At 42.2% G+C, this 14,162-nt stretch overlaps 1 protein-coding gene across 4 annotated transcripts in view; it reads right to left on the bottom strand.

Moving 5' to 3' along the window:
• The window catches only part of LOC143510455 (inactive carboxypeptidase-like protein X2), a 59,681-nt gene that overhangs the window by 23,727 nt on the left and 21,792 nt on the right, over window positions 1-14,162 (bottom strand). For all 4 annotated transcript variants that reach the window (XM_076999822.1, XM_076999820.1, XM_076999819.1 and 1 more), the window contains 2 exons: window positions 8,904-9,013; window positions 4,435-4,574 (listed from right to left, as the gene is read on the bottom strand). In XM_076999822.1, the coding sequence (XP_076855937.1) occupies window positions 4,435-4,574; window positions 8,904-8,951 (188 nt within the window). In that variant the 5' untranslated portion in view covers window positions 8,952-9,013. The remainder of the gene's footprint in view (window positions 1-4,434; window positions 4,575-8,903; window positions 9,014-14,162) is intronic.

Genomic DNA, 14,162 nt, shown 5'->3' on the forward strand with positions numbered 1-14,162 from the left:
CAGAACAATTTTCTTCCACTTGGTCAAAGTAAATAAAACTTGAACAAGTACGTACTGCCTATCAAACGTGTTGCAGAAACTTGCTTATCTTAGTTTCTTTCTGTTAAGTAGGTGATAAAATATATAGGTTGCTATGAATAAGAGTGTCTGCCAAATGTAAACGTAAGAAAGCAAATACCTATAATTAGTGACATGACCATTTATCTTTTGAACTACTGATGAAATCACATATTTAAACTCTTACGCTACAGACGTGATTTAAACACCTGAAAAGTGTTATTATGAAAGCACTACACTGGGAATACCTTTGGTGTTTCTTCAGTATTACAGTTTTGTATAAAAAGATCTAAGGCAGTGTATGAGAGTGTTGAGGAGAATAGTGTGAGCGAAGCACCCAGGGGACGTATACGTTATCTGCACGGGAATTGGATTACAGAATACCAGACACGGCCACCTCTGTGATTAAGTCTGGTCCCAGCATCTGTAGGCAACCCATAAAAGATGCTTGTTCTGGGTTAACATACTGCGCAAGTATTTCACCCAGACAGCTGGTCGTGCTGTACAGCAGCACATCACAAATACTCCACTTTCCTCTCTCGATTGTTTGGTTGCCAGCTAGATCCCCATGATGCTGGCTTGAGAGGGGGAGAGAGAGAGAGGGAGAGAGAGAGAGGGGGAGAGAGAGGGAGAGAGTCATAGGGAGAGATAGCGGAAATCAGAGAGAAATGTTGTAAACATTTTTTTTTGATCAAGCATGGAGGTTTAGACTTTCACTGCTTATGCAATCAAAACTCTTTACATATTTTCTGTTTTTCAGCCAACGCAGTGCAGATCAGTGCAACATAAATCCTATTCAATGTGCCCAGCTGGCCTAGAGGTGCTTTAGTTATTCAAAATACAGAGGGAGTGTCAGTGGGTGGAAAGTCACATTGTTCTGTACAGAGTTTTCTTTTACATTTCTCCATGTAGATTAAACAGCTCAATTATATTAAATGGATTTAGCAATTTTAAGTTTCTGTATTTTACATAGTAGAACAATTTACCAGTTAAAAAAAAAAAAAAAAAAAACAGCTTATCCACATGCCATGACCAGACAAATTTACTACGCCTAGAAACCAGATAACCAGAATGAAAGTTAAACTGGTAGGTGCCAATATTTAATCTTCTGAGCTGATAGTCGAATCTATAATGATCACCTCATTGTGGCCAATGCTAGAATTAATAACTTACATTTTACTTTTATAACATGTAGATGAACTGCAGTGAATGTCAGACATGTTAAACTCTAAAAATGGCTCATTAATTAATTATACATAGCCATGTAACAGATAAATATAACAATTATTTTTAAAAGATATTGTAATGTAGAGTGACATGAAGCAATGCACTTTCACACATAATCCATAATCATTATCCAATAGATGTACAGTCTATGGATGAAGAGCCAGGAGTCAGGGAAACAATACCAGAAATTGTCCCGAAACCATCAAACAACAGCCTACACGCAAAGTAAAACGCAGAGATAAAAACATCTATGGACTACAGACCAAACAATACAGAGGCAACAGCACGCACAGACAGCCACAAACTGTCATTGACAGGTTTGTGTCCCTTGGTGGTCAGTTATTCTATAACTTGGTGATCGGTGAGGCAGGACACATTTTATATATGCCATTCATTTTACACAAAACCCTTCCGAAGTCTTAATACAGTACAGTCCTGCTAAGTGCCAGGAACAGGACCTGATCTTATAACATAATAATGACATGAACTCCAAAAGCACAATAGTGAAAATTCAAAAGATAAAGCCAGAATAACCCTGAAAACGGGAACCACGCGAACACAAGAGAAACTAGACACAGGCACAACCAATACCTGGTGAGGACACACCACAAGATGAACCAAAGCAGAACTACATGGCCCACACCAGGGGGACCTGAGGCCCCTTGACTCATATATGGCAGTAACCACAAAAAGGAGCAAAAATAGTTTCATTACATTGGATTGGAAGTGCCATTTTTTTGTTACCTTGAACTGGTACAGGTACTGGCTGGCAACTAAACTCTTGGTTGTAATTATCATTATATTATCATAATTGAATTCCAATACTGAACTGATAACAGGAAATTCAAAATTGGCAAATTATATAATGGCCACAAACATATTGTGCACCTATACAACATGAAATAACACAAGTTACAACTGTCTTGTCTTTGCTATGCAGGCATGAAAATGGGTCAGGGGTTAAAAAGGTGAGAAGACCGGGGGCGGGGCATGTGACGTCATGGGGATACGGCGACGGGGCGTTGACATGTGGGGGGGGGGGGGCGTTGACATGTGACGTCATGGGTATACTGCGACGGGGGGGGGGGGGGGGGGGGGGGTTGGGGGTGGCTGCTGGTGTACGGGGATACAGCGACAGGTGATGCCAAATATTACGGAGCTCGTAAGGTGACATCATGTAAAAAATATAATAACGCGTGGCCACGACTTACTAACGCATGCGAACGACTTACTAACGCGTGCGAACAAGATAATTAAGTATTACTTTATATAAAGCCAGGTTTACCTTCCGTGGGCAGTCAGTTCGCGAACATCCCTGAGATCTGCTTGCTTTGCTGTGAAAAAAATAAACTTTGTTGCCGCGTGTGAAAGGCGACGTTAGTATCTCGTTCCCACGCGTTAATAAGTCGTGGCCACGCGTTATTTATTTATTTTTTACATGATGTCACCTTACGGGCTCCGTAAAATATAGTAAAATCCATAAAAAAAATGTTTTGACTGTCATGTCAATGGATTCAATGTAAACGCAATCCGTAAACGCACGAAGCCGCTTTCGCCATTGGCTCAGTCAAAACCATTACGTCTTAATGAACCAATAAATACATCAGCGGCGAAAATTATTGTACCAGGGTTCACGTGTTTTTATTTTATAACATGAGCTAAAGCACAGGGTAGACTCAAACGACAAGAGTTTACAACTTCATCTTCAACCTTTTCAGCCCTGGTGCGAATGTGATCCTCACACGTCCCTGGATTCACCAGTTACAACTACAGACACACTAGAAAAAAATCTTGATTCTTATTTTATGTCACCGTTAACTACACGGGGTTGACGCGAACTTAATAGGCCCATCTATCTACCTATTTATCACAAGAGCTTGTGGCTAGATCTGACAGTGTTCAACGCTGTAGCGAACGGCAGTAACTTTGTTTTACCGCAAAATATGAAAACGATTGACCATTAATAACCCAATTAAATCCACCCAATTAAAATGTACGATCTGGTAAATGTAGTGGTAAATGTACGATCTGGTAAATGTAGTGGTAAATGTACGCTCTTCTGACTTGTCCGCGGTGTAGCACTAGGTCCTGCTTCTCGTCCCGCTTAGCAGTAAATGAATAACATGAATGAAGAACGTTCGTATGATTGAAACGCTATTTGGCCTCTATGAAGGTTCTGGGCGGAAACTGCTGGCCACTGTCATTGAAATTGCCAATTTCGGAAGTGCTCTGTTTGCTTATTAAGTCAATATGATAATTAAAATATATACATATAATCTCCCGATCCCCCCCCCCCCCCCCCCCCCCCCAAACAAAAAACTCATCGGATCTACACGATTCACGTAGGTCACCCTTTTCAACTTCAAAACGGCGAATTTCGCCGAAAGGTGACAGATTTTCATGCCTGGCTATGCATCATTTCTATTGAAAGCAGATGGATACTGTCATGCAACCAATCAGTATAATACATCTAATGACAGACAGCTTTGTTTTGTCTGCTCAGTGTATCCAGATTCTTTTACGACAGATTCTTTTATTTTCAGTTCCTATGTGAAATGAACAGACGCACCAGCTCAAAGGTCGCAGCAGTCATCAATCATTTCCATAGTCACTGTAACTCAGGGTTACATTACAGCTCAGGACTTAAAAGCCAAGCTTCTGCATCTTAGACAGAGAGAGATCTATGATCAGGGTTTTCTCTTGACACATTTTGCATTTGAGGCCTAGCAGTCAGGTGTCAGGCCCCAGTTCTGCAGCACCACAGGACTACAGAGTTCAGTTTAAGGCCTAAATTAACACACCGGTTAATAATTCTTGGTAGGCTCCCTTAGGTAAGTTGGAGCAGGACAATCATGTGCAGTTCATTGGTGGATCATGACAAGAGCGGGCAGAACAATAAATTCTGCTCAGCTATTTCAAACGCTAGAACCTCAAGTGCAGTCATTCAGATTTTCAGCCATTTAGGTCACTGAACTGTCTAGCAGTAGTAAGTCAAGCTGTCTGTAGGTGCTTTTTAATCATAATGTTAGATGTTCCTTAGACATGTCGCTAAACGTGTCTAAGATTGCAAAACCAGTACAAATCACCATGATTCACTAGTACCTAGAATAGATGAATCAAGGGTTCCAGTGGGTGTGTGAGGGTACTCACGACCAGACGGAGCTCCTGCCCTGGGTGATGACCCCAGTGAATTTTGTCAGACGCCTGGCGTCCACCTCGAACCACTGCAGGGGATCATTCCTACCAGCACACCAGCCACCATCATACAGATCATCCTCATACAGACCAGCCTGGAATGAGACAGGGACATAGAATGAGTGAAGAACACAGCCACAACTACTCATGGATCCTACTCAAGGATCATGGAAAATGTGCAGTTAGTACAAGTGTTGTTCTATACAGACATTAACCAGACACCTGAAGTTGTTTTGTGATTGTGGCATTAAAAATATAGACAAAAAGAAAAGTTAAAAATACAGATAAACTAAACAAAATACATATCTACACCAGTAAAACGTTTGGACACACCTAACTAAATACATTTTCTTAATAGCAAAGAAAGAGGCATGTTTATGGATTATACTTATATTTGTTCATGAAACAAATATCATTTGGGAAAGTGATATTTCACCAGCTGTGTCATGGCATCACTCTAGTTGTGACAAGGACTTGACTGAAAGCAATGTCTCAGTGAGCCCTCATGACTGGGGTCACCTCTGAACCCCTCCCTTTAGTTATGCTGCTATAGATTAGCCTGCCGGAGACACATGTTAATCACTGGCACGTGAGCTATGTACGTTTAAATCAATGGTGGTTGAAATTGATGTCCACACACTCAGTCTGTATTGTCCATCTTTTTGCATGCCTCTACCCAAGGCGATTGCATGCAAGCACCTACAAGCACTTGATGGTCTGGCTTGCCGGTGGATGTACTGATGCCGGGGTTGGATGTGCCATTGGCGCAAGAGGACGTACTGATGCTAGCTCCTACCTGAGGCTCACCATCTGCACTGAAGAGACTGTGTCTACTTGGCTGGGGAACAAGAACCTTAACTTTAACTGTAGAACCACCTTTTGTCCACAAATACGGACTTGTGCTAACGGGCCGCCCAATGGAGGATGTGTTCCCTTTTGAGTCTTGGTCCTGTATATAGTGTTGTATATGAATTCATTCTCAACACACAAACACAATTTTTTATGCACGCTCAGCACACTCAGAATTGAGATCTTCACAAGTGCTCTGCATATGTGAGAATGTCTTCAGGAATGATGGAACGGCATCATAGGCGTTGCTCCAGCTGGGTAACAGAACACCAAGAGTGTGCAAAGTTTCACTCATTGTTACTTCAAAGAATCTAATAATATCTTATTATAAGTTAGATTCAACTTTATTGTGATAGCACATTGTCATAAGTACACAGCAACGAGATGCTGTCCTGTGGGGCCTAGGTGTAAAGCACCACGATCCAAGAGCGGCCACTGCGTCAGAAACTCACCACCATTCATAAACCTGGTTCCCCTCCTCTAGCCTTTTGTATTCGTCATGGTGGCTAATAACCCCGGAGGCTCGCAAGATGGGGGACATTTATGTTTATTAGAGCATAATGACATGTTTTCTTTCATTGGTTCAGCATCTTGTTTTTTATGTTGAAAGTAATAAAAACAGAGTGTGTCCAAACTTTTGAATGGTAGTATTCACCACACACACACAGCACTGCATTAATGACTTATTATGACTTATTATCATATTATGTCATGATAATGACTTAACTGAACCAAGTGCTTAACATCCCTCCTGCTCGCAACGTACATTTTGAGCAGTGAGTAAAAGGTTCCTAAGGGTATGGATGGGAAACACTGCCCCACAGCCACAGCTGGGGAACACTGCCCCACAGCCACAGCTGGGGAACACTGCCCCACAGCCACAGCTGGGAAACACTGCCCCACAGCCACAGCTGGGAAACACTGCCCCACAGCCACAGCTGGGAAACACTGCCCCACAGCCACAGCTGGGGAACACTGCCCCACAGCCACAGCTGGGGAACACTGCCCCACAGCCACAGCTGGGAAACACTGCCCCACAGCCACAGCTGGGAAACACTGCCCCACAGCCACAGTTGCTAAGCAGTTGTTCAGTGGTCCTCCAGTTTTGCATGATCAGCACATGAAATAAAATTTGACTGGGTAGTGTTTGTCTCCTTAATGACTGAAGTCATAAAGCAGCACTGAGCAAAAGTCTAATTGCTCAACGTTCTCTCAGCACACCGACCACGCAGAGACAGCTGGGAGACACTTGTGCCTCGTGTCACTGCCGGGAGTCGCTCCATCCGTCTTTCCCATCTGCTCTTTTATTTCCCCCCCATTTTCTATTCCACTGGGTCTGTCAGTGCAATGACCAAACAGTCATCCAAAGCGCTCTGTGAACATACATAACCCAAGGGCTCAGAGTGCAGCAGCCAACGCAACACAGAGTGCTTTTTTGTCTGGTATTTCGTTGGAGGATTAAATACAGACAGCATGGAAATCTTCAAGAGCTGGTGTTCTGTCGTAACCCATCAACAGTTATCCAGTCCTAGAGGGCAACAGCACGACAACATGTAATGTTAGTGGCTCTCATAGGAAATCCAATTGCAGATGCCAGGTCTTTTGTAAGGCATAGGGGTAAGTCCTTTTCTAACAGCCCATCTTCTCTTTGCCTTGTCTCACTGGACTTCAAGAATATGGACGTTAATACAAGATACAGTTACAGAGCGCTGAAAACCTGTCTTTATGGGGGTTTCCCAGTGACCTTTAGTATCCCAAACGAAGCAGTTCTGTAGTGTACACCTGTAGAACTGGAGCTTTATTGTCAGTAAGCAGACGAAAGATACAGCTTCCATGAATCTGTAAGCAGCAAAATGACAGAAAAGCACCGCAGGGGGTCTTATCCTCATCCCACTCACCCACCAACGCTGCAGCCAAGGGGTTAGTGCATGTACAACTTAATCAATTTATCTGACTCCAATTTGTTACAATTAACAAATGTGCCAGAAAGAGAAAATTCTATTGCATTTCCCAGCATACGTTATGAGAATGTGCATAATCAATTTTCCAATATTCCTTAGTGTTAAAACAGACTGATTTGTCATTGGTTTACCATTCGGCTAGACTAATTTATGGGGTAGTCTAGCAAATGTGCACAGCAGATTGGAAACTTTACAGGGAAATGGTGTCTGCAATTTTTAAAAGTATAGCTCTTTCTGTTTTCAAGGCAGTACTTCATTCCACCTTACACTGGGAAGATTATGTTAATTCTACAAATAACAAAAATACAGCAGAAAATAGAAACTACTGTACTTGAATGTTTCCTATAAATGAATGGAAAGTATGTAAGTAAGTTCTGGGGAGAGATTTCTCCAAACCCAACGTTCTCATCATTTGTCCCAGCTTTATTCTTCAAGTGATCTCCAGACCTTTAGTCTTATCTACACCAAGTTTGCCACCACTGAACAATCATACGCATCCACATATCCCAAGTATGTAGCTAACCCTAACGATCACAGGATGTCACATCTGGTACAACATTGGTTGGTCCTGAATAACAAGTGACTATGGTGGGGTAGAGTCAAATCGATCATTGAGACATGACCACCCTTATCTCTGTGAGACCACACATGTGCAAAGCAGTGAAGGGAGATGAGAACAAGGCTTCACACAACAGAGTCTGGCCTACAGCTGCAATATGTTTCATATTTCCTGGATATGCCTATAAAAAGATTAAAACAGAATAAACACATGCACAAATGCGCGCGCGCGCACACACACACACACACACACACACACACACACACACACACACACACACACACACAGTTCCATGAGGTTCTTTTATATATTACATATTGAAGTTGAACAAGATGACCATTGAATGGTGAACATTCTGTGGAGTGTTCCTAATCGACTGTCCATTCTGAATCACACGCCTCTTCTTAGGAACCAGAGACAGAAATACCCAGCAGGAAGCAGGAGAAGTGGATGAACTCAAGACGCAGTTTCAGCTACCTTGTACAAAAGAAGACAGAACTGAACGACAGATTTTTTTTTTTTTCATTTTATAGCAGAGATGATTAAACACTTACAGGTTTAAACCTCATCTAAAAGCAAAGCTTTTCACAGACTGAATTAGACATGGCAGAAGATGGATATCATCATTCTCAGTGTGTTTGTGCTATGGCTCTGTGCTACACGATACTGTGTTTTAAACCCATGGCATTGTGATGGGTTGCTATTTTGAAGGCAGACAGTAATGTTCTGTTTATAGATCCAGATGTAAATATGAACAATTATCAAGCTTTTTGCTTCTCGTACAAACACTCCAGTGACAAAACTGGCAAAGGCCTAATGGCCCAGCCATCATCTGTGCCAAAATGTTCTCTCCTGAAAATAAATTATATAAAAAAATATTTTTCCAGTCTTCTAGGGTAATGTTTTTCACTATCTACCAAAATACATCATGACCTTATTAGCCGTTTGCACAAACCCAAATAGTTTAACAGCCCATAAAATTGAAAAGTTAATACTCAGACTGAAACCTTAACATTTCCTGAGCTCCAAGGTGGTAATTATTGCTGTGAGCTCACCTGGATATTGAGTCGACCTCTGTGAGCACCTAGACCGTAGCGCTGCATGGTAGAGGCGTGAAGCTGAAAATCATCAATCTTCAAGGTCTCCAGACCCAGCGGAGGGCATTCTACAAGAACACCAACAGGCAACGCCATTAACGCCATTAACGCCAAAACAGAAAACAACACAGAAAGCAGCAGTCATGTGAGTCATCTTTAATGGTTTATAGTTTAATGGTGTTTATGGGAGTGCAATTAGTGTGAAGCCATAGACAGCCATAGTACATGTGAAATTTTATTAATCCTTTTCCTTCATTTTACACACCTGATCTAATTCATAACTACATTTGTTATGGATTAATTTTGACGAGCGAACACTAAAATGTGCACCGCAACGAACCTCTAAATCCACATTTTTGACAAACTTGTTTACTGGAATTAAACAGCTGAAGAAGGATGTGAGCAGACAGAAGAAGCAGGACATGTTGCTGGTAATATAAAAAAAACAGACAATTTAAAAGAATCCTATTTTCGGTAAGAGATTTTAAGGATGTATACATATATACATAAGTGGGCAAGCAATTTAATGTACTGAATTTAATTGAAGTCCCAAAGTAATCAGTCCAAAAAAATTCATTTCAACATGTATCCGTCACAAATTCTCCAAACTGTTACAAACTTTACAGATTCATTCTCACTGCATGCTAACATCTAATCCAATGATCAGACAGGGAGATTCCTCCCTTTTGTACACCACACTGCACACGCTTGAAGTCAGCAGCTCATTTGTCCCAGCAGCCTCAGAGGGAGCAGGATCGGGTGTTGTAAAACAGTAAAGAAAAGGGCTGGTGGTTGTAAAACACTGCTTAGTTGTAAAACCCTTTCTCAGAGACTTGAAAACTCCTGCTCACCACTGACTTCCAACATTTATGGTTTATAAAAGACATTTTCCCAGGACCAGTGGTATTTATGAGACGTCCATACTGAAAAGTCACAAGGGCAAACTTTATAATAGCTGCAGATGATGAAACGTTTTAACCTTTATGTGGTGATGGGTGCCTGGGGCAGGACTAACAGGACAGCAGCCATATAGAAAACATATTTGACAGACCACCAAGATGATTTGATCTTTCTGAGCACTGGATATAGTGTGAGGTTTGATCAACATGTATAGACAGTGTCATTTGGTCACGTTGCAACCATTTATATCCCTGCTGTGAATATGTCTGTTGGTGGATGACGTGGTATATATTTCTACAATGATAAGCTTGCAGTAAATATGTACTAAATGCAATAAATGTAGCTATTATTAGCTGCACTTGGTGTACGTATTACTATATCCTTACTGAAACCTGTTGGGTTGCCCAGTGTGGTGATTCCACCATTTATTTAGTCCATTACAGCATTCAGCATATACTTTTATCCAAAGTATTTTACTTACAATCCAAGCAACTGAGGGTCAAGGGTCTGGCTCAGGGGCCCAACAGTGGGGTCAAGGGCCAAGGGCCTGACTTGGGGGCCCAACAGTGGGGTCAAGAGCCTGGCTCAGTGGCCCAACAGTGGGGTCAAGGGCCTGGCTCAGTGGCCCAACAGTGGGGTCAAGGGTCTGGCTCAGGGGCCCAACAGTAGCAGTGTCCAACCCTCAAGCGTCCGATTACTAGTCCAGTAGCTTAACTGCTAAGCTACTCCTGCCCCATACTGATAAAGTACAACAGTCACTCCAGTCAGGCAATTTATTGGTAATCTACTTTTATATCAGATTTCCATAGCCCACAGCACCCCTGGAGTAAATAACCCTCCTGTGTTCAATCCATGCAATGTATTAACGGTGGCCCTAATGTGCACTGAAAAGGGCATGATGTTTACTTCCCTATGGTGTGTTGCCATGGCATGTCTCTTGTTGTCAAGGCGACCCATGAACCATCAATAAACCACTTTCACTGTTGGTGCATATGTGAATGTAGTTATAAAACATAAAACATTTTTAAAAATAATTAAAAACAGCAAAATGTGTATTAAGCACTAGGCAAAGTTCTTCATTACCCAGTAAGTTGTATAGGGAGCTGTGAGAAAAGTCTGGTCTTACTGGGGGTTCTCATAAGGACTGGACTGAGATCTTCTGCTGTAGTAAACAGGGTGGTGTATGGGGGGGTGGAGGTGGGCCAAAAAAAAAAAAAAAAACAGGGTGGTGTATGGAACCTCACCACCCAAGGTGTCCCATTCTTCTGAGAACTGAAGTCCTGCAAACTTTTGGGCCCCTCACAGCCATGCCCTGCTCAAATGAACCTGATCTAACCAAGCTGTTTATTTGGAGCTTTAAGTTGTAATTGCAAAGGAATGACCAAATAGGACAGGATTCACAACTACTCTCAGGCAGGGGTTGGAAACCCTTTAGTTACACCATAACTCCTTGAAACACCTTGACCTTCACTGCAATAAACATGTTCAGGGCATTACAAGAGGATGTATATTTTCCTTCAATGAAATTCAGGAATGGTCAAAGAGCGTTTTACAGCAGCTGTGGAGCAGTTTGGAAAACCGCCAGACTGTTACACGCACATCCTGACATTTGTGTCGGAGATGTTGAAGAGTTCTTCAGAAGACAAGAGTATGTGAAATGTTGCTCACCAGAAGGTTGTGTGAGGTAAAAGGAACCTTCTCAGTATTATGTATGAGCGCATTTTACAGGTGACAGAAATCACAGAAAGCATGAGCTCAGAGCTCCAGAGGGGAATAAAGCTGTAAAAGACACTTCTTGCTGCAGGGACATAGAGCATGTTTTGCCCTAGCTTGGACAAAAGGGACACTGTCCCTAGTTATTAAAAGCCTGTTTTGAGACAGAAAAAGCAGTAAGAGATGGACATGAAGATCAGGTCCTGAGACAGACTTGAACATGAGACAGATCAGGTCCTGAGACAGAAACGAGCCTGGGCCTTTCAAAGGGGTTTCAAGTAAGCATTTCTTCATCTCATGGTTGCAATTGTCTGTGTGCATGTTGACAGTCAGCATGTTTACCACATGGTCTCCATTATGTATGACATTGCCAGAACACAAAATATCAGTGCAAATGTGGAAATTCTTCCAACCAAATGAGCTGTACGGATTAATACCACTCAGCCATCTCAAACGATCATATCTTTACAGAGGACAGACAGCCTCATTACCATGTGGCTTTGGGCACATCTAGTTGATAGGCCTCTGGGCCAAAATCCATTCTAGCATTTACCCTGTTAACTGTGACCTCCCAGTTTATTTGAACAAAATCAAAATCAAGCCTTAATGAAACCTACTGACAGAATTTAAATTAAATTAAATTAAATCCAATTATGCAGTCTGTCATTACACACGAAGTAGGTCATTATTAAATAAATGCTGTTTGTGGCTGCCAAATTTGGTCATTTCTTTTTCCAATCCCTTAAATCCTGGAATATGACCCAGGTGTGCTGAATGGTGTGTATTTGAAGTCTATGAACTCAATCTACCACAGTGGAACACTATGCAGCTTTCTACATCACCAAGGAACACCTATTCCTAGTATCCCAGACTCTCTCTAGGGCCCGGTGGTTTTCAGACAGATTTAATCATGAAAATACTCCTGTCTGAGTGTAGCACAATGCCGGAGATCCTGAACTCCTGCTCCTCTGCCCAATCCAGTTTCCACCACTGGCTCTTCAGCAGGAATGCTTCATTCATCAGATCCACACAAGCCATGGGAGAACGGTGGGAACTGCACAAGAAGCAGGTGTGGACCTGCGAAAGGTCGAGGCAGCAGGAGAGGGCAGACGCAGTGCACGGGGCCCGCAAACTGCTGCCCTCGACCTGGGAGCTTCACGCTTGGCTCCCGCCATGGCTGCATGTGGGAAGAGGTGCAGGTGCGCGCACGCTTTCCAGAGAGCGAGACATCACCTCTTATTGGCGTGAAATTGTCTGAGCACTCCAAGAAGAGCACCGGAGGCTAATCAGAAAAACAAGCCGAAGAACATGACATCACACCAGACATGAAGCTCTGGAATCAGCGCTCAAGAACCCCAGCAGGAGTATCGTCTAAGACACTTTCTGAGACTTTCTCTCAAACACACAAACATCCAGGTTCCGAGAAAAAATAGTCTCGAAACCTATTAAACATATTGTCGTGAGACTTTTCCCTCTCATGCAAAGATACAGCGAACATCTCACAAAACAACATTTTTGTATTCAAATAAATAATAAATAAAGGTCACCAGTGATACTGGATAAGTTCACCAGGCATCCTATCTGGAGATATGCCTTCCTGCATTTAAAGCCAACACACCTGATCAGATCATAGCAGAAAGCCATAGGCCATACTTACCTACACACATATGCCAGCTAATGGCTGCGTTTTGCTTTACCTAAAAAAAAACATTATTTTACTTCTTCTCATTTTCATTATTATCATCTTCTTTAATTCTTAATGTTATTTGAATTTCTCAGTTTACTGTTATGTTATTCTTTTTTTTTCCTCCTGTCTAACACACATTGAATTGCTGTTGTGTATGAAAGATATATAAATAAACTTGCCTTATTAAGTTTAGGAACTCAAATTAGGATTACAAGTTCCTTACTTCTTGGAACTGTAGATTGTTGGTGATTTAAATAATGAAGTAAATCACGGGCTGTGTGACTGTACGGTGAATCACCAGACTCAGAACCATCTGCCTCGCCTGCTCTTCCTATGACATGTTTACAGACAGATCCACAAACGAACACACACCTACAGCCCTGCTGAGTGATCAGTGATGTGTAGCAGCTACATGGGCCAAGGACGAGGTCTCCACACATTCTGATGTTGTCACATAGCAGGTGATAAGAGGAATTCATTAGTGGTAATACATGGGCAGAAGAAAACTTGGGAGAGCACTGTAGGGTCTCTCTCTCACACACGAACATAAAACACACAGACGCACACGCATAAATCTGTCACACATACATCTACATCCCTGCCCTCTCGCCCCGCCTCTTGAATTATGACACAGTGCATCGCTCCCAGTGCCCTAGACAGATACATAGACACCTTCTAAAACAACAAATCTACTCAATGATTCCCCCAGCGACTCCAGTGATGATGATGAGTTACCATTCCACCCTGAACATCTGTGGAAGGAGTGTGCTGGAAGCTCATTTGGAACAGTGTGGAGCTCAGCTCTTGGAAATGCATTTTAGGATCTAGACCTGGGCCCAGAAACAAAGCTGTCATTCAGCTCAAGTTCAATTCTATTCTCAGTTTTGATCCTAAAATCTAAAACCTAAAACCATTCA

Source organism: Brachyhypopomus gauderio, chromosome 3 (assembly GCF_052324685.1).
Source record: "Brachyhypopomus gauderio isolate BG-103 chromosome 3, BGAUD_0.2, whole genome shotgun sequence".
NCBI lineage: Eukaryota > Metazoa > Chordata > Actinopteri > Gymnotiformes > Hypopomidae > Brachyhypopomus > Brachyhypopomus gauderio.